This window comes from Microtus oregoni, unplaced genomic scaffold, assembly GCF_018167655.1.
Source record: "Microtus oregoni isolate MIOR12 unplaced genomic scaffold, Mior012 000010F_ref0000083, whole genome shotgun sequence".
Classification (NCBI taxonomy): domain Eukaryota; kingdom Metazoa; phylum Chordata; class Mammalia; order Rodentia; family Cricetidae; genus Microtus; species Microtus oregoni.
In genome coordinates this window covers 132,415-152,920 of record NW_024543069.1, presented here as the reverse complement: position 1 = coordinate 152,920, position 20,506 = coordinate 132,415, and the positions used below count along the sequence as shown (strand labels likewise).

The 20,506-nt window shown below is 42.4% G+C and overlaps 2 protein-coding genes across 4 annotated transcripts in view; both read right to left on the bottom strand.

Moving 5' to 3' along the window:
* The window catches only part of Dclk2 (doublecortin like kinase 2), a 123,984-nt gene extending 110,944 nt beyond the window's left edge, over positions 1 to 13,040 (bottom strand). For all 3 annotated transcript variants that reach the window (XM_041658984.1, XM_041658985.1, XM_041658986.1), the window contains exons 1-2: positions 12,609 to 13,040; positions 959 to 1,290 (exon numbers count right to left, since the gene is read on the bottom strand). In XM_041658984.1, coding sequence (XP_041514918.1) covers positions 959 to 1,290; positions 12,609 to 13,029 — 753 coding nt within the window. In that variant the 5' untranslated portion in view covers positions 13,030 to 13,040. The remainder of the gene's footprint in view (positions 1 to 958; positions 1,291 to 12,608) is intronic.
* A 153-nt stretch (positions 13,041 to 13,193) lies between these two features.
* The window catches only part of LOC121453009 (antigen-presenting glycoprotein CD1d-like), a 54,432-nt gene continuing 47,119 nt past the window's right edge, over positions 13,194 to 20,506 (bottom strand). Inside the window, exons 8-9 of the mRNA XM_041659520.1 lie at positions 17,690 to 17,806; positions 13,194 to 13,942 (exon numbers count right to left, since the gene is read on the bottom strand). Coding sequence (XP_041515454.1) covers positions 13,194 to 13,942; positions 17,690 to 17,806 — 866 coding nt within the window. The remainder of the gene's footprint in view (positions 13,943 to 17,689; positions 17,807 to 20,506) is intronic.

The window sequence follows — 20,506 nt, the reverse complement described above, 5'->3', positions numbered from 1 at the left end:
AAGGCAATCACATCTTGTTTGCTCTGTGTCTGGATGAAGACTGCAGACTGAAACTTCCCTCTTCTCAGAATTCTTGTTGTTTCACCTCTACTTCCTGCCTGGTTGCCCCGCCTATACTTCCTGCCTGGTTACTGGCCAAACAGCATTTATTTAAAATACAAGTGACAGGGTACAGACCATTGTCCCACAGCACAAACCACTAAACACTAATTGATAATTATTTCTGGATAACTTCCTGTTTAGCACATAACACCACTCAACTTATCCTTTTCCCTGGAAATTGACATCTTTCCTTCTAAAAAATGAGGAGTACGAGGATTCTAAGATAGCTGGAAAAATGGGAGGCCCTTACATCTTTCTTGCTAAAGGCTAATTCACACATATAGTCCTCATGTAAATCTGCAAGGACCACTTCCAGGAGACCACGACATTCTGTTGCCGATATAACTGCAGCAGCACAAGGAGCTGGACCTGCTCTACACCTCTAATCCTGCACACAAGGAGCCGGACATGCTGCATGCCTCTAATCCTGCACACAAGGAGCCGGACATGCTGCATGCCTCTAATCCTGCACACAAGGAGCCGGACATGCTGCATGCCTCTAATCCTGCACACAAGGAGCCGGACATGCTGCATGCCCCTAATCCTGCACACAAGGAGCTGGACCTGCTCTACACCTCTAATCCTGCACACAAGGAGCCGGACATGCTGCATGCCCCTAATCCTGCACATAAAGAGCCGGACATGCTGCATGCCCCTAATCCTGCACATAAAGAGCTGGACATGCTGCATGCCTCTAATCCTAGCACTTGGGAGGACAGTGGAGCCCAAGCTCAAGCTTGGCCTGTCTTATACAGCAAGTTCCAGACCGTATAGGACATCAGCAAACACCAGCAAAGATAATCAACAGGTAAACTCAACGAAGGCAAGATGGCGAGCTGTGGGAAGCACCACCTACCTGCTTTCCATCCAGGGTACACAGCCTCTTGACCACGCCTGAATCTAGTTTAATGGCTTCGGTGATATCTGTTAGGACCTGCTCAAAAGAATGGGCAGTCTTTTTATTGAGAAGGATCCGCACGGCCTTCCTCGGCTTCACTCCACTTCGAATCACAGTCACTAACTTGGGCTTGATGAAGTCCTTGCTTTCTTTCACCTCACTCTTCACAGAGGCCACGACCAAGGCTCGGGTTGTACCTCCCTTGATGTTCACAGACCAGTTTGGATTAACATTTTTGGTGTAATCAACTTTACGAAATGGTTCATTGGAGGCACACACGTAACTCTCTCCTAAAAAGCAAATAACAATTTTACTAGCACAATATCAGATCTCTGAGCATTGGCCATAATAAGCCTGGATGCATTATGTCTAAACAATGGCTTCTGGAAATCTGTAACTCCTAAACTTGTGGTCACAAAAAGGGGGTGCAGTATAATACCCCTTTCCTTTAACATCCACCCACCTCCCTTTCTTCCAAAGTACCTAGGTTGGTTTTCAGAAAATTACAGGTATAATGTGAAAAGCTCTAGGCCCAGAAATGAAGAGTGAGACCTGGGTTTTATTTTACCCAAATGTCTCACACCTTTGATAAGTCATTACTCCACACTTTGATTCTCAGGATCATTAGCTGCAGAATTAAATAAATCAAGTAACTAAATTACAAAGTACTTCATAATTCCAAATGCAAACTAATTTATTCTTCATAAAAGCTCATCTTAGCCAGCCATGGTGATATGGTAGAATCCTGTAATCCTAGCTACTCTGAAGGCTAAAGTGGAAAGATCTGAGTTCAAGGCCAGCTTGAACTCAGCCTGAACTGTTACTACAAAGGGAGAGGGATTGTACTGGGTATGGTAGCTCAAGCTTGCAGTCCTAGGAGCAGAGGTTAAGGTAGAAAGATTGGCACCAAGTTTAAGGATACTCTAGGCTATGCAAGGAGTTTCAGGCCCATCTAGGCTACACAGTGAGACCCTGTCTCAGAAATAAACATAAATAGTTCATTCTGGTTGAAATATTTGAAACAAATATATTCATAAAAATTAAAATCCTTCTAATTTCATTCAAACAGCAATCACTACATTCTTATACAGTGGACTTATTATATTCAGATGTAGTATCATCCATTCAACTACTGAAGCACTGTGAAGTGAAAGGCTTGGCTCCTCAAAGCAGCATAGTGCTGGCACTGTTTTCTCTAGAGGAATATAAATTTAAAATAAAACTAAAACTTCAAGTGGACAACTTTTTCTATATCTTCTTAAATGGGAGCAGATATTAAGCTAAAATGATACAGTCATTTCTCACAAAGCTTAATCAGGCTTTTGTTTAATTAAGAAGGGCACAGAGGCTATACTGTTTGCTTATCGTTTATCGATATCTAAATTTTTTACATTCCAAAATTTCTAAAATTCCTACTGAAAAGATGGTACTTTTCCAAGAAATATATAACAATTATATTGGTACTGACTTTTTGACATGGAAGGTTACATGCTAAGATTTTCTCTGAGATATAATCACAAAGAACACATTATTTCATATACTTAGTACAAATAGATTCATTCTTGATATAGTAATCATATCAGATGAGTCATAAATGTTTTAACCAAAATAATGAAAGAGAAAGCCTGAGGATAAGCTAATAATGTCAATATTGACTATTATCAAAATGTTCTCCAGGACCTGATTAGTAGAGAACCTCAGAGATGCCCAAAGGCTCCTGCACAAGTGACAGATCAGGGATGTGGAAAGGAATTCTGAGGACATGCCATGTCTTCTGTGTAGACGAATTGTTAGGGTTCTGCCTGGGAGACGCAGGGAACCAATCCTAAACTATAATACCACTCCTACAGCAGCACCCTGAAGTCTTCCCCAACCATCACCACCCAAGTTGTCATCCCCATAGAACCATTTGACAGTATGGTCATAAGAAAATTGTACAGAATTTCAAAAATAGTTATCAAATTAATAAAGCCATGCAATGCACATGTATGTATTAGTGAGAAAAATATGATGGTGCTATCATTGAATTTTACAGAAAAAATAAGAATCATATCAAAAATTCTTGCCATTTTTATTTTTGATGAAAACTTGATGAATGTTCTGACTCAAAATGTGTAATAGAAGACTATGTAAAAATAACCTTAGCAAGAGAAGATAGTTGTTTCTTAAGACACGGAGATATTAAGTCAGTGGTAAAGTCTTCTTAAAGATAAAAAAACAAGGTAAAAAGAAAGTGAGCAAATTTTCTATGTCCATCTCCTTTGATCAACCAGACCCTGCACAGCTGACAAACCACCCAGGACACACGCTTTTCAACTCATGTCTTAATTTCCTTCTACACATGGGCTTGGAAGAACAGAAACAAACAGGAGAGCAAGCCCTTCATGTGATTGTCTAGTTAGAGGTAGTTAACTCCTTCCCTGTCCCCATTTTCCCTTCATAATGTTCCTACTAGAAACATGTAGAGCAGTTCTATAATTTGGGAGTTCTGAGTCAAGGTGTCCACAGAATAGAATTTCACGCTTCAATGGTGTGCATGTGCACACATACAGTTTTCTGCACACTGAGCTTACAAGCTATTGGTTTCTCATAATCATTCTCTAGTTAGTTAAGAAAGTTTTAGGTTTTTTTTATAAATTAGGTGATCTTGTTCCTTCAGCAGATCTAAGCCTCACCCTGGTCCAGCTGAAACAGTCACTGGTAGACAGGTTATAAAAGCATACGTAAGGTTTTTACTTTCCCTAGTTGCTCTGAAAACAAACCCTGGTTATAATCTAGGACATAGATGAGTGGTTCTCAACCTTCCTAATGCTGTGACCCTTTAATATAGTTCCTCATGCTGTGGTGACTCCCAACCATAAAATTATTTTCATTGCTACTTCATAACTTATTTTGCTACTGTTATGAATCATAAGTAAATATTTGTGTTTTCCAGTGGTCTTAGACACTTAGACAACCCCTGCAAAAGAGTTGTCCAACTTCCAAAGGAATCACAACCCACTAGTTGAGAACTGCTGACCTAGACACTTCTTCCAACACCTTTGCTTTTTTAAAAAATCTGTTCTTCCTGGGGGCCCTCAGTGCTGTGCTGGTTGCTTATGGGGTGAGTGTGAGTATCTCTTCCTCCTCCTAAAATAGAAGCTTTGAAGTTTTCTACTATTGAGAGTGATGCTGGCTGTGGGAGAGCTACATATGATTTACAAAGTAGGAAATTCATACACCAGCAGTTTGAGACTACTTGTGTGTAAGTCAATATAGTTCTCACATTTGCTATAATTTAATTATTTAGGTCACTAACTAGTTTATAAATAATCCTGACATTCAAGTCAGAAATTCTGTGACATGAAATCTGGAGCCCATGGTTGTACTTCATTCTTGTAGAAGGAGCAGGCAGACAACCTTATGAGGAAAACAAAACCTGATTAAACCTGAAACACAGGCTCTTCACTCCTGGAGAAAATGACAGACATATTGATAGACATGCATTCATCACACTTAAACAAGGGAATGCAGAAGAAAACATGGAAAGACAGTTAAGGCTTAATACCTGTAAATCTTAGGAATTTCAATGCTTTCCTAATTTCCAAATCTAAGGAAAATTTTCCCGAAAAGAAAGCAACTGAGGAAAACCACATTCAGGTATGTGTGCTCTTGGTGAAGCCTAACGTGGGTGAGCTTCTGAGTGCATTGTAGTCAAACGTGCTCATTTCCATCAGGAGATGAGTACCCCACATAGCTGCTAAGAAAAATACAGAGCAGGAAAGAGTAAGACTGTTTTATTAGTTTACTGTGACAAATGATTTAATTGGGTTTTCTAACCAAACTGTGCACTGTCTGAAGTAAAAATTATGGGAATCATCAAGATAACACAAAATCCACTGCTCCAGCTGGGGTACTATGTGCACTGTACCCCTGTGTCAGGCCCCAGGAGCATCCCTGCCACTTCCATCTGCGGTGGACACAAAATGAGGTGGGTGACCTCTATGACCACATTTTCAACACATCTGAAAGCTAAGCACAGTCCTCTCCTCAAGATACACCCAACTGTTGGGTTTATGAAGCTTTCCACCAGGGAAAGTGAAGAGAAGCTACTGTCAACGCAGATCTCAAGAAAGGTATGTCTATATACTGAGGTTTCCACATAGAGACATAGGAGTGGGAGCATGATTAATAAAAACTCAGAGACAGGTATTAGGGTTCAACCTGAAGACCAGAAAAGCAAGGCATTCAGTCACTGGCTCTGACCTTAACCTCAGTCCAAAAATGGTGATCCTGCCTCCAGGAAGTCTCAGAATGAGACTGTGACCGAGAGCTGTCTGCTCCTGTTTTATAATCATCTCTAATTCTGGGATTAAGGGCATGCACCACTACTGCCTGGTTTCTTTGGTAAACTAGTGTGGTTACTGGGATTAAAGGTGTGTGCCATTGTAACTACTGGGATTTAAGGTTTATGTCATTGTAACTACTGGGATTAAAGGTGTATGTCATTGTAACTACTGGGATTTAAGGTTTATGTCATTGTAACTACTGGGATTAAAGGTATATGTCATTGTAACTACAGGGATTTAAGGTGTATGTCATTGTAACTACTGGGATTAAAGTATGTGTCATTTGCTGCATAGTCAGTAAGACTGGCCAGTGTGGCTGTTTTACTTTTCCAAGCTTCAGGCAAGCTTTATTTTTTTAAAATACAAATAAAATGACACTAGAGAAGTTTGTCTTAAGACCTAAGAAATTAGCTAAATGTGAAAATAGAAATTCTACTAATGAGACCAAAAATAATTCTCATACAGTAGTGTAAACTAACAGATCCTTCAGATCCCCACACCTGGTCAAGGGTAAGATATCCTTAGAGTTGACAATGGGAATTTTAATCTTGAGTTGGTTTTTATGATAAAATGTATGAAATACATCTAAATAACTACTTCTAAATGAAGCACAGCCACACAAATTCCTGCCCAAAGCTCTAACTCTTTAGGTGCAAGGTATGTGACTTGGACAGGAATTAGTTGGGAAAATAAGATAATACCTAATATAAAGATATGCTCACAGCAAGTTAAGGGCAGAGAACATACACTTACTAGGAATAGAAGTCAGTTAGCTATATAGCTGGCTCAGTGCATGGCATTCTGAAGGGCATTGCATCAATTCTGCACACCAACATAGCATTAAGCACTGAAGGGAACCGTGAATAGCAGTTCAGTTAGCACAAACAGTACCTGCAGCTTTATCCTGCTAGCTTACATTTTCACAGGTCGTGAAGGTCGGCCAGTTCTTTCATGGCCACTGTGCTTGGATGGCATTGCAGTATGGAACCTTTGCATATCATCTTTATATTTATAAATATCTTTAAATTACAATGCAGTTAGCAATCTCTATCATTTGTATGCTAGATTTTTATATAGATTGTTTTACCACTCTTGGTGGTGGTGTTCTAGAGCAGTGGATCTCCACCTTCTTAAAGCTGTGACCTTTTAATGTAGTTCCTTACGCTGTGGTGACCCCAGACCATATTTCACTGTGTACTGTTATTCTGTTTGTGTTTTAACAAACAAAGCTTGTCTGAAGATCGTAGTGCAGAGCTAAATCACAAGAAGCCAGGGAGTGGTGGCTCACACCTTTAATCCCAGCACTAGGGAGGTAGATAGGACTAGACAGGACTATAAGGAGGGAGGAGTCAAGAGCACTGCAATCTGAAGGTTTAGTGGAGACAGATGCAGTCTGGAGATGCAGTCTGAGGACAGGATTGTCCCTTCAGTTTGAGCACTAGTAGAGGTAAAAATTCTCTAGTGGCTGGCACTCTGCTTCTCTGATCTTCAGCATTAACTCCCAGTATCTGACTCTCGGTTTTTATTATTAATAACAATGAGAATTCGTGCTACATCATTGCTACTTCATAACTGCAATTTTTGCTACTGTTATGAATTGTAATGAAAATATCTGATATGTGGGATATCTGATGTGTGTCCCCTGTGAAAGGGTCATTCAGCCCCAGGAGGTCATGACCCACGGGCTTAGAACCACGAGCTGGAATCTTGTAAAGCAGCCCTCTACCACTGAGCTACACCCACCTGCCACCCTTATTCTTATTTTCTTTCTTTTTGCCTGTCCTGGAACTTGCTCTGTAGACCAGGTTGGCCTCAAACTCACAGAGATCCACCTGCCTCTGCCTCTCAAGTGCTTGGGTTAAAGGCATGCACCACCACTGGCAGGCTCCTATTCTTATTTCCAGGGGGCACGAACATACTCAGGTTTTGTAATTTCAGGGGAATATGAGGAACAACTTCTACTGTTCCACACAGTAGTACAATAACTACAGTTAACAAAAATTAAGTGAAATGTTTCCAAGTCAATAGCAGAGAGGATTTTGAAAGTTCCTAGCACAAACAAAAAAAAAATGTTTGAGGTAATAGGGTTACCGTGACACGATCATTAACACTGTGTACATGCATTGAGATAGCTCACAATACCCCATAACTATAACTCCTATGTATCAAATAAAATCAAATATAGCCAGGAGTGGTCCCAGCATTTGGGAGGCAGAAGCAGGTGGATCTCAGTACCAGGTCAGCCAGAACTACAACAATGAGACTCTTGTCCAAACAAGCAAACAAACAAACTGCAACTATAAGGCTAGTGGAATGGTTTCAAACTGAAAGACGGTTGACATCTGCAAACAAACTGGGGCACAATGAGTGTAGCATCCCATTAACTGGGGAACCACTGCTTGGATGAGCCTGCCTCTGGGGTCCTTCAATTCTCCTCTCCTGCATCCTTAATCTTGCATGGATCTAAAAGCACAGTTTAGCCCTCAGTTTCGGCAAGCAATACCGATTGTGACTTAGATTCAGCACTCACACAAGTAACAAAAGTTCAGAAAATAAGTGTTCGTCCAAAAATGAAAGACAGATAGACAGGCCTTCCAAGAATGAGAAGACTTGAGGGAAATGGGTCACATCTGAAGGACAGATAAACAATAGGCAGGGCAGGCCTGAGATGTAACTCTGATGTCAAAGTGCCTGGGCACCTGGAAGAGGAGAAGGGAGTTAGGGGCTGGGGGAAGGAAGAGGAGGAAAAGGGGAAGAAGGGGAAAGAGGAGGAGGAGGAAGACATAGCCAACGTTTTATGAATCTCCACATGGTCTGTTCCGAGTCAGAAAAAAGGTAGACAGGGCATGGTGGTGTATGCCTTTAATCCGAGCACTTGGAGGTGGGGGTGGGTGTCAGACATAATTTTGCTGGAAGATTCTGAAGACCATGACTCAAGTATCTCTAGGAGCCAGGCTACTAAGTATTTAAATGCACTATAAGATTCATGTGTAACTCCCCAGCTACTGACTTTGATCACTAAACTAACTAAACTAAACTAACATCCACTGGGCCACTTTTCAGGTTTATTCACTCACACGGGCTTAATGAACATGCATAGATCCAGCAATACATTTTGGTGACTTTCTTCAGGTGAGGCAAAATACTGTTAAGAGATGAAGATGAGCAGCAAGGAAATGAGGAAGGAGACTATCGCTGACTGAGAAACAATTTTATCATTATTTCAAAATTAATCTTAAATTTGTAAAAGATATTCTAAGGAAGAGCTCAATGAACTAAATTGCTCTAAATGTATATTCTGATATGCATATTCCAATAGCAGACCATGGAGACAGCTCCGTCAGTCAAGTGGCTGCAGCACAAGCATTAGGATGTGCTGGCTGGTCTTATATCAAAGTTGACACACAAACTAGACAAGATGAACCTCCACAATATTCAGCTGTAGGGCATTTTCTCAATTAACTATTGATGGGGGAGGATCCAGTCCATTGTGAGTGGTGCCATCCCTGAGCTGCTGGTCCTGGGTTCTATAAGAAAGCAGGCTGAGCAAGCCGTGATGAGCAAGCTATTAAGCAGCACCCTTCATGGCCTCTGCATCGGCTTTTGCCTCCAGGTTCCTTAGTGTGTTTGTTTAAAATGTTAATAAGTGTTACCCTGCAAGCAAAAGCACGCAAATTGATCTTACCAAACCAGTATCTTCCCATTCCTTTTTTCAAAATGGTATGCACATTCACAGACATACATAGAAACAAACTTAATAAAACAAATTTTAAACACAAAATATATTTCTTCATGATTTACTTTTAGTAAATGCTATGTCATTTTATATACCTATAACCAGGTGATTATAATTTATGTTAGGCAAAAGGGGATGACAAGTGGGAAAAAGTGCTAAAAGCCCTCATCTGGACATTCCGAATGGACCTTCAGAGATACTCCAAGCTCAGCAGACTCAACCTAATTTTCCCACACTTACTGTTGGGAGATAGAGTCCTACAAGAGTTTCCAAGAATAAACAGATTTACAGGAACCCACACTGCCCACTCGGCAATACTAATCCAGAAAGCTGAATAAACCAGTTAGCTGGTTTAGGAACCATGCTGAAGGAAAGCTGTCCTACACCAGACCAGCTTGAGTCTCCAGAGACTTTCAAGGTCAAGGGTAGGAGAAAAAAACTGGGCCATGCAAATTTCTTTTGTCATCTGAGCTCAAGGGGACAGTGGCTAGGAAGGAGCCTTGTAATCCTGAATCAAGTTCTCTAGTCTTAATTGAAGGCAATTTTAGTTTTGTTTTAATCACTTCCTAAAGTATGTTTGCTAGCATGGAAGAGGCAAAGAAAATGAAACATAGTTTAACAGCTGACTCACATGAAGTAGAGTAGTTTGACAGCATGGCCAACACTGTACTCACCGAGGTAAGTTACATCAGAAAGCACCCTGGTTCAGTGGGATAAATCTGAACATTTGAGCACATGATTTTAATTGAAACCTGAAACTTCATATGTGTCTTTGCATGTTGGCATATGTGCAGGCACACATGTGGGGATATGCATGTACATGACGGTGTGCATGCACGTGGTAGGCTGGGGTTGATGCTGGGACTTGTCCTCAATCACTCTTTCACCTTAAGTAAGGTAGGGGATGTCTCTCCATAAACCCCAGAGCTTACTGATACAGCTAGTCTCAGTAGTCAGCTGCTCTGGGGATCCCCGACTCTGTCTCACAAAGCTAGAATTACAGGCAAGCCTCCATATCCATCAGCATTTATGTGGGTTCTGGGGGTCCAAATTCTGCTCCCCACACTTGCATAACAAACACTTTTTAAAAAGGGGGTGGCGAGAAGGCTCAATGTTAAAGACAAGTTCTATATATTCCTGGCAGCTGGGAACTTAACTATTTAGATCAAGCTAGCCTTAAATTTTTGATGATCCCCCAGCAGCCTGTACCTCCAGGGCTCTGGAATCACAGGCATATGTCACCCTGTTCAACTAAGAAATTAATAGAGAAAGACACTATTAGACAGATTTCTACTATAACCAAAAAAGTTGAAATTTCTTTTTTTTTCTTTCTTTTTTTTTTTTTTTAGTTTTTCGAGACAGGGTTTCTCTGTGGTTTTGGAGCCTGTCCTGGAACTAGCTCTTGTAGACCAGGCTGGTCTCGAACTCACACAGATCTGCCTGCCTCTGCCTCCCGAGTGCTGGGATTAAAGGCGTGCGCCACCACCGCCCGGCTTGAAATTTCTTTTACAGTCATTTTATATTACGAAAACTCTTGAACCAAGTCAGCAAAGGCACAGAAACCATTTGTTGTACCATTATTTACAATGTGGTATAATTTTTTGGACTGTATGTGTAGTCAGTGTTTGCCCAAATCACCATTCTCCAAATATCAGCAAGTGAAAGACTTCAAGGAAATTTCCCAACCACCTATTTGGACTCGAAGTGACTCAGAAGGCCACCCATCCCCTAGGACTAGACGTATAGCATGTGTCTTTATATTAACCCAGAAAATGCTCTTATCTCTCCTTTGAAGCAGTTTAATTTAACTTAACAATACCTTGTCAAAATAACTTCAGAGAAGGACCCTAGCATTATTAACCATCTGGAGGTGGAGTGGGTACATCACCTGAGGACCCGTGAGTGACACGTGCTTGCACAACAGTGTTGAGCCTTTCACTGTGCTGGTGCTCTGACATGGGGATCAGACAAAAACTATCAGGATCCATTTTCAGGAAACTGGAGACAGGCGGATCTCTGTGAGTTCAAGGCCAGCCTGGTTTACATAGTGAGTACCAAGACAGCCGAAGCTATGTAGTGAGACCTTATCTCTCAACGATGTTTTCTTCATTTTACTGGCACACCTACAGGTTTCTTGCCCTCTTCTTTTAGTCTTTAAAACCAAAACTCACTACGAAGGCAAAGTGTGAGGTAGCCCGTTCTACTGCTAAATTATATAGAAGACAATTTTAATTGTGTTGTCCTGTAGCCAGAGCAAGGGTACCATTTGCTAAAAGTAATGGAGAAACTCAGGCACTTTGAGGACTCCTCAGAATGGCTACCTTATTTCCTTTGGAGGTGAACTGTAAAAGAGAAAGCATCAACTGAGGCCTGTGAGAAATCAGTAACCCTGGCATGCATGCTGCTTAGGTTTCCTCACCTGTGAAACGGAGAAAATGACTTTAGAATATAAGCTTATGCTGAAATAAGAAAATCACCTAGTTCAGAGATCAGTTTCCTCCCTCTTGTTGCTATGGCTACATGGAATGCCCTGTTTGCATTACAAAAGATGTCTGAGAGGTAGCTACATGTATACATTCAGTCCATACACACTAGGGGATGTATCTGGTCTTTCTGGGTGCTGTTTAGAACTAAAAATCAGGTTCATAACTACCAACCACCCATCCCTTCCCGAAAACTAATAAATATTGCAGAAACTCAAGAATGACCCAACATATTACCAAGTGGTCCTTCTGAGTGATGCATGGTTGTTGTGCCAGGATTACTAATTTCTAATAGGCCTCTGCTGTCACTTCCCTCGACCCTAGTTATCCTCTTCAGGGAGAAGGCAGGAGAGATTCATCTTGATTCACCCCGTTGTCGACCAAATGTGGAAAATTCTTTAAGCACGGCTACTTTTCCATTTTGTCTACACACTGAAATCATCTGAGGAACTTTCCAAACTTTAAACGCCCAAGTCACACCCCAACCATGCACATCATAATATCTAAGGGGTGGGGCCAGTCACCTATACTTTTAAAAGTGTCCAGTATGGTCCAAGATGAAGCCAAGATACCTGCTACGCTGAATAGTCCCTCTTGATTTCGAGTGACTTCTGCCGTAAGTGAAATCAGAAAAGCCAACCTGGAACAAGTCAGAACCGCAGCCATGCACAGAAGGTACAGTGGGATCCCAAACACGGGGACAGCACAGGTTCTGCGCTGAGCTCCACCAAGGGTTACCCCGCGCCTCACTGGAGGACCATGCTTTCAAACAGCTTGCCCTTGCCCTTCCAGCAAAAATAAGTTGGTTAATTATAAAGGTACCATTGTCTGTATTTGTCTCTACTCATTAGAATTTTCTTCAAAAAAAAGGGGGGGGGGAATCTCTTGAGAAGGACAGAGAATGTGTGCACCCCGGCCCAACACAAACTACAGAGGAGCTCTAATCCCCCTGGCTGCCTAGAAAGCACCTGCCCCGCTCTAGGCGGGGAAGCGCCCTGCCCACAGTCACTGCACCTGCCAAGCATTGCTTGCACCTGCCAAGCCTTGCCCGCCCCTCCTACCTTCCAGCAGCTCGTCCAAGCTGGTGACCTTCCGACTGCCGTCTATGGTGTAGATTGTGCGGACGCCCTGAGGCAGGTTCACATTGTCAGACAGCGAGCGGGTCAACTCTATGAGGAGCGCATCAAAGGAACGGAAGCGATCGTTGGAGATGGCAAAGACCAGGCCTTTGAAGTAGCGGTCCCCATTCCGGTAGAAGCGTGCCTTCTTGGCCTTCTTCTCCGAGCTTAAGGCCTGCAAGGTCCGCGTGCGGTAGAAGCTGCAGTGAGCACTGTGCGCCGGGCTGGGGATGAGCCCATTGCCCTTGGGGCCAGAGATGCTGCTGCCCCCGGAGGAGCTGGGAGCCCCTCTCCGCGACCCTGCCCGCGGCCTTTTGTCCCGTTCTTCAAAATGCTCCAGCTCAATGCTCCTGGTGCTGGCCATCGCGGCTGCTCAGAGATTGCTCTCCACAAATAAATAAATTAATGAAGGAACGTCCCCACCGCCCCAGCCGCAGCGCGCTGTGATCTGGGCGCTCCGGCCTTAAAGCGTTGGGACACCTGGCTCGAGCACGCGGGCCATGCTCGCAGGTGGGCCCGCTTAGCCAGCTAAAAGCGGTCGCGGCTTGCAGCTGCCCAGCTCATTGTCCCGCGCGCCCTCTCCGTCACCGCCGCCAGCTGGGGAGCCCCACGCCCCCCAAGCGCCTCCTTCGCCGGGCCACGCCTCACAAACAGCGCGCGGGCAGCGGGCCGGGAACCACTAAGTAGAACGGCCCGAGGCTTGCCCTGGTTCGCGTCCAGCCCGCGCTCGCTCTCCGGCGCGCCGAACAGAGGAAGGAAGCGGAGGGGGTGGGGTGGAGCGTGAACGTGGGCGAGGCGCCTCGGGGCTGTGTCGCGCGGCCTGGGGTCCCGGGTTCCCGTCGCCGCCTCGCGCGCTCCCGGGCCCGGTCCACGACCAGTGAGCGTCCAGGCTGACCGGGGATCCTCACGCAGCGCTGGGCCCCTGCGGGAAGAGCGCAGCCGCCTCCCACGCGCGCACGCTTGCGGGCATTCACGCTCGCGGCCGCCTGGCAGGGCCTGGACCCGAGAGGACACCTTCTGTCCCTCTCGGGATACCACAAACCACTGGGAGAGGGAGGTGGTGAGGAAGAGGGCGGCGCAGCAGGACGCGCGGCTCGACCGTTCTTGGAGGCCCCGCCCGCCAGGCTGCGGGAGCTGCGCGCTCCCGGGCGTGGCCGCGCGCTCCGCAGCCGCGGGGGCTAGCGTAACCAGACTAGCCAAAAAAACTACAAAGGAAGGAGACTCAAGGGCAGCAAGCACATCCTTAACCCGCCTCTCCGAGGGGAACCGAGGCCAACCTAGGGCAGAAATACAAAAACATAGCACTAGGTTTAGACGTGATGTTTATTTTTTTATAAACGACCCATGCATTGTTTTATTTAGAGATCCTTTGGGGGGGAAATCCTTCACACTTTCTATGAAGAGTCGCTAACGCGCTAGTTCCAGTAACTTTGAATGAATAAATGACTAGAAGTTATTGGTTTGGGGAAGGTCGATTTAATCAACTATTTGTTGAAAGCTTGCCATTTGACAGGCATTAATCAGTCCCATCATTGGGGATGTTCACGCAGAGAATAGAACCCCTGGGCTCTTCCCCATGTGTTCAATCTGAACTCACAGAAATGGACTGACAAACATCCACCATGCAGAAATCTTTTCCTTAGCGGTGTGTGGTTCACAATAAAAGCGTATTTAGTTATTTCACTTTGGCGTTGAAGCTCAAAGACATTTGGCCCTAATCTGACATATAAAATTAATGATTCAGCACCTGGTTCTTCAGTGATGATGGGGAAACTGTCCTTTAAGGTAGGATGTCAAAAGAGCTGGAGTCCTGGAACCACGTGAAACAGGAATGGGTGGGAACACAATCTTCAATACCATCGAAGCAAATCACTTTTCATAAGGGATTTAATGAATAAGATACAGATCAAGACCTCGCTGGCCACAACTTGAGAGCTCATGGAGGTAGAGGGAAAAATTGTTCCATAGGCATCCAAGATGACTCAGTAGGTAAGGGTACTTGCTGCCAAGTCTGATCGCCTGGGTACGATGGTCAGAGCCCACATGGTGGAAGGAAAGCATATATTCATGCAACTTATCCTCTGCCCTCTGCATGCATGCCATGGCATACAGTGCAGTAAATAAGTGTAAAAACTTTTGAGAGAAAAATTGTTCCTGCATTCCAGTTCTTATGCAAACAAATTGGGAGCGGGTAGGCTTTAAAAGAGGCAACGACTCATTAATCTGGATTGCTTTATGACTTAAAGTTTATAGAACCATAACAGATTTTCCTCTTTCACGAAATTGTAGAATTTCTACACTAGGATGTTTAAAACTAGCCTTTCCCTTGTTGGGATTTTCCCCTTCTCAGAAACACAGTCTGACGTGCTAATTGCTCACCTGCTGTAGACTGTCTGGCAGTTAGGTCACTTTCTGAAAGCTGGCACATTGACCTTATCTCTCTCTTGGTTCTGAATTTTCTCTATCCTGCTTTGTAACTCCCCTGAGTCTAGCATTTACTTGAATAAAAAATTGAGGGAAATATTTCAAATACATTTCCATTTCTCAGTTACAGGCAACTCAAGAAATTAAATCTCAAAATATTCCCTCTCTCACATTAGATATGACTCCTTTCTGTTCTTAGTACATAATTTATAATCACAGACTATCTAGTGAGTGCAAAAATTTCACTGACAATCTGCAACAAGAATTTTCTAGAAACTTGTAGAAATATCTTGGCACAAACAAAGAACTATCATTTGTTCTCCACACTTCTCTTTTGGGCCACCCAGGCTAGCAATGTAATTTAGAACAGTCTTTGGCACCCTATTCATTCTTCTACTCCTCAAGGCCACATTGCCTAGGAAAGAGTAATGCAAATGTTCATGTGGTATAATCTGTTTAAATAAAACTTCATTAAATACTCCACTAAGTAGCTTTATATTTAAAAAAAAAAAACCAACACCCTTGCCTTGACTATTTCCCAGTTTCACCTCATGTTACTCTATTTCTCAAAGGCCTTGTCATGTCTTTATTTTTTTGGCCTCAAGCTTCCGCTTTGAAAGGCAGTTTTCCAGCTATTCCATTACTTATTACATAAAAGATGCCTACAGACCTTTTAGGCTGCAAGCACTTTGGAGATCTGCTGTCTCATGTTTTCGTTTCTGTTCACTGTGTGCCAAGCACTTCTCCCAGAAAGAAGTAAAAGTGATGAAGTAACTGTTCCTTAGTGGAAGGGCCTGGAAATTGTAGACTTGAGTTTTTGAAACAAAGCACAATTTTTAATTTCATAACCTTTAATGATTATAAATCCCAGTGTTTTCCATTAAATTTTAATGGGAAATGACATACAGAGTTCAGGAAGACTTTCCTGTCCCTGCCCCATAGCCAATATCCAGATTGGAACAGAGTGAGGAGAAGCAATTTTCTCGTTTGTTGCTTCCTCAAGGAGAACTTGCTGTCCTTGCATACTCAATCCTTACAGCACTCAACATATATGGTTACATAAATATAGATGTTATTTTCCAAAACTGTGGTTAATAATGCCAAAAGTGCAAGTCCATGGAAAAGTGCTATGGTACTCACTTTTGCTTCTAGACTCACATTTCCCAGAGGTAGAAGGAACAGAGATAAGAAAGAAACACAGAGACACAGGATAATACCAAGACAGCAACTTAGTGGGTACTGAATGCTAAATCTCTGCAACTGAGTAAAAGATGGTTGTGAACTACCGTGTGGACACCGAGAATCAAACCCAGGTCTTCTGCAAGAACAAGTGCCCTTAACTGGTGAGCCAGCTCTCTAGCCCAATGAGAAATTCTTAAAATAACCTAGAATGATACTGGAAAGCACACAGAAAAATGCCTTGATATATTTCTATATACAACCACTTTATTTTAGACTTAATCCAAGCAGTTTCTTTGACATTAGACTATTGCTTGAATAGGTAGATAACATTAGACACCTTTTCTATTTTTCTAGTATGTTCACAGACTCCCTGAAGCACAAATTTTACATGTTGTAGAATATTATTTTAACTATGTAAAGGTGTGTTATACTTGTTTATGCTGTGGAATATTACTTTAACTATATAAAGGTGTGCTACATTTGTTTGTGCTGCATTTACTTAATGACGTAAGGATGTGTGTTTAACTACATAAATATGTGTCTCATTTGTTTCATCTTGCCTGTCTGAGTCACCTGATTGGTCTAATAACTGGCCTACAGCTAGTCAGAGAAAGGAGAGATAGGGCTGGCATCCAGAGAGAATGAATAGAAGGAAGAATCTAGGTGGGGGTGGGTGGGAAGGGGAGAGAGAGAACAAGAGGAACAAGAGGAACAAGAAGGAGGGGGAGAATGAGGGAGGTGCCCAGGGCCAGCAGTCAGGCAGGTACCAGTCAGTCAGACGTGGGAAGCAGTGAAAGTAAGATGTACAGAAGGAAGGAAAAGTAAATGGCCCTGAGGCAAAAGGTAAAGAGAAACAGATTAATTCAGTTAACAGAGCTAGTCAGAAATGACCTTAAGCTAGGCCAAGCATTCAGAACTAATAAGAAGCCTCTATGCCATGATTCAGGAGCTGGTTAGTGGCCCAAAAAAGAAAAAGCCTGGTATATACCCCAACTTGGGTTTTGTTAGTAGAATAAAACCACTTGACAAACAGATCTCTCAGTCTGTGACCCAAAATATCAAGATTTTCAAATATATGATGTATAAAGTTGGGGGTGGGGAGCTAAAGTTGTAGCTCAAGGTAGAAGGCTAACCCAGCATAGATAGGCTTTGGGTTTAGTTTCCAGTACCACAGATAGGAAGGAAGGACAGAGTCGGGCAGGAGAAAAGGGAGGAAGGGAGAAATTCGTCTATGTCTAATATGAAATAAAAGTACATTTTGGCATCTGGAAGAAGGAATTACTGAAAAGGTTGCTGGTGATTTGTTTTTAAGTACAGTTTTATCCAGAACAAATGACTAAATAAAACAAAAGCCCTTTGTATTAGTTACTTAGTTAATTAGTCTGTCCCTGTGATAAAATGACGAGAGCAATTCATACAAAAGCTAATTTTGGCTTCCGGTTCCAGAGGGTTAGGGTCCATAATGGCAAGGCAGAAGCTACAGGCAGCAGGCATGGTGCAGAAGGACACAGAAAATTTTCCTCTTCGACTGCAATCTGGAAGCAGAAAGAGAACTGGAAGTGGCAAAGCTTTCAAGGCCCACTCCAGAAACATACTTCCTCTGCCAGGGTCCACAGAGGTGAGTCCTGTTCCACCTTGACTCAGAGGGTTTGAGCTTATTCTTGCTCTCTCAAAGGTGTTGACAACAGGTATGGCTCCAAATAAGAGGCCCTGACCTAGGGTGTGGTTAATTAGTAGTTTGAATACAGAGGTGGATCTGCTCCACCTTCACCAAAGGCTGGAGAATTCAAATCTATTCCTGTTCCTTAAGGGCGGGGGGATTGGCAGGAGGTTCCAGGGAGTGGCTGCCTGCAAGATACTTGGTCTATTCCTTATATCACATTAATGAAGTCTCTTACCTCCCCCTCCCCTTTTGGAGTGGAGAATATAATAAGCATGAGGAAAATAAATGTGGAGGATTTAATATTCACTGAATTTCCCTCTCGGTGCTGTTCTGTGTCTCTATCTCTTGTTTCTCTCATATCTCTGTTCCTTTTGCCTAATAGTTTTAATCCTCATGCCCCTACCCTGGAATGTGTGAACATTGTCAAGGCTGAAACATGACAGATGTCACCCCAATGTGTGACTTATAACATTCCTCCAGCAAAACCATATCTCCTAAACCCTCCCGGTGCCAACAACTGCAGACCAAGTATTCACATGTCTTAGCCTATGGGAGATGTTTCTCATTCAGACCACCACACTCTTGAAATTCATATTAAATCACAAACAAATGTTATCAGTCAGCTGTGAATATATTTTTCCTATCTCAGTTTGATTTTAATCCTAACCAGCATACTCAAAGCTATTTTTATCCCCAGTTTTATTCCTTTAAATTTTTTTCTAGCTGGGTATGTAGCTTAGTTAATAAGTGCTTGCTTACTCTACACAAAGCCCTGGTTCAACCCCCAACACCCTATAACCTGGTAGTAATATGTGTTGAGAAATACTATTTTAAGGCATGTTGCTTTGGTTTATGCTGCATTTGTATAACTCAGTGAAGTTGTGATTCTTTGCCTGTATAAAACACTTGATGGTCTAATAACATACAGAATAAAGAAAGATTATTAAGAGCTGCAAAGGAAAAAGTTCAAGTAACTTATAAAGGTAAACCTATCAGACTTACACCTGACTTCTCTATGGAAACCATGAAAGCCAGAAGGTCCTGGATAGATGTACTGAAGAAACAAGAGACCATGGATGCAAGCCCAGACTACTATATCCAGCCAAGCTTTCGTTCACTATAAATGGAGAAAACAAAATTTTCCAGGATAAAAACAAATTTAAACAATACGTGGCCACAAATCCAGCCTTACAGAAAATAATAGAAGGAAAATCACAAACCAAGGAGTCCAACAATGCCCACAATAACTCAGGCATCTAATGACCCTTCACCAGCACAACACGAAGAAGGGAAACACACAAACTCTACTACCAAAAAAAAAAATTACCGGAGTTAACAACCACTGGTCATTAATATCACTTAATATCAATGGACTCAACTCACCTATAAAAAGGCACAGGCTAAGAGATTGGATACAAAAAGAGGATCCAACATTCTGCTGTTTACAAGAAACACACCTCAAACACAAAGACAGACATTTACTCAGAGTAAAGGGTTGGGAAAAGGTTTATCAAGCAAATGGACCTAAGAAACAAGCAAGTGTGGCCATACTAATTTCTAACAAAGTTGACTTCAAACTAAAATCAATAAGAAAAGATGGGGAGGGACATTTTATACTCATAACAGGAACAATTCATCAGGATGAAGTCTCAATCCTGAATATCTATGCCCCTAATAAAAAAGCACCCAATTATGTAAAAGAAACATTACTAGAACTCAAGGCAGCCATCAAACCACACTCACTAATAGTAGGAGACTTCAACACTCCTCTCTCACCAATAGACAGGTCAACCAGACAGAAACCTAACAGAGAAATAAGAGAATTAATGGAAGTAATGAATCAAATGGACTTAACAGACATTTATAGAACATTCCACCCAAATATGAAAGAATATACCTTCTTCTCAGCATCTCATAGACCCTTCTCGAAAATTGACCACATACTCAGTAACAAAGCAAATTTCCACAGTTGCAAAAAAATATTAGTAACCACCTGTGTCTCATCAGATCACTATGGATTAAAGTTAGAATTCAACAATTCTACCCCCAGAAAGCCTACAAACTCATGGAAACTGAACAGTCAACTACTGTAACACACCTGGTTCAAGGAAGAAATAAAGAAAGAAATTAAAGTCTTCCTTGAATTTAATGAAAATAAAGACACAACATACTCAAACCTATGGGACACTATGAAAGCAGTGCTAAGAGGAAAGTTCATAGCACTAAGTACCCACTTAAAGAAAACGGAGAAAGCACATACTGGAGACTTAACAGCCCACCTGAAAGCTCAAGAAAAAAAAGAAGCAGACTCACCTAGGAGGAGTAGAAGACTGGAAATAATCAAACTGAGGGCTGAAATCAACAAAATAGAAACACAGAAAACAGTCCAAGGAATCAATGAAACAAAATGCTGGTTCTTGGAGAAAATCAACAAGATTGACAAACCCCTATCCAAACTAATCAAACGGCAGAGAGAGAACATGCAAATTAATAAGATCAGAAATGAAAAGGGGGACATAACCACAGACACAGAGGAAATTCAGAGAATCATTAGATCTTACTACAAAAGCCT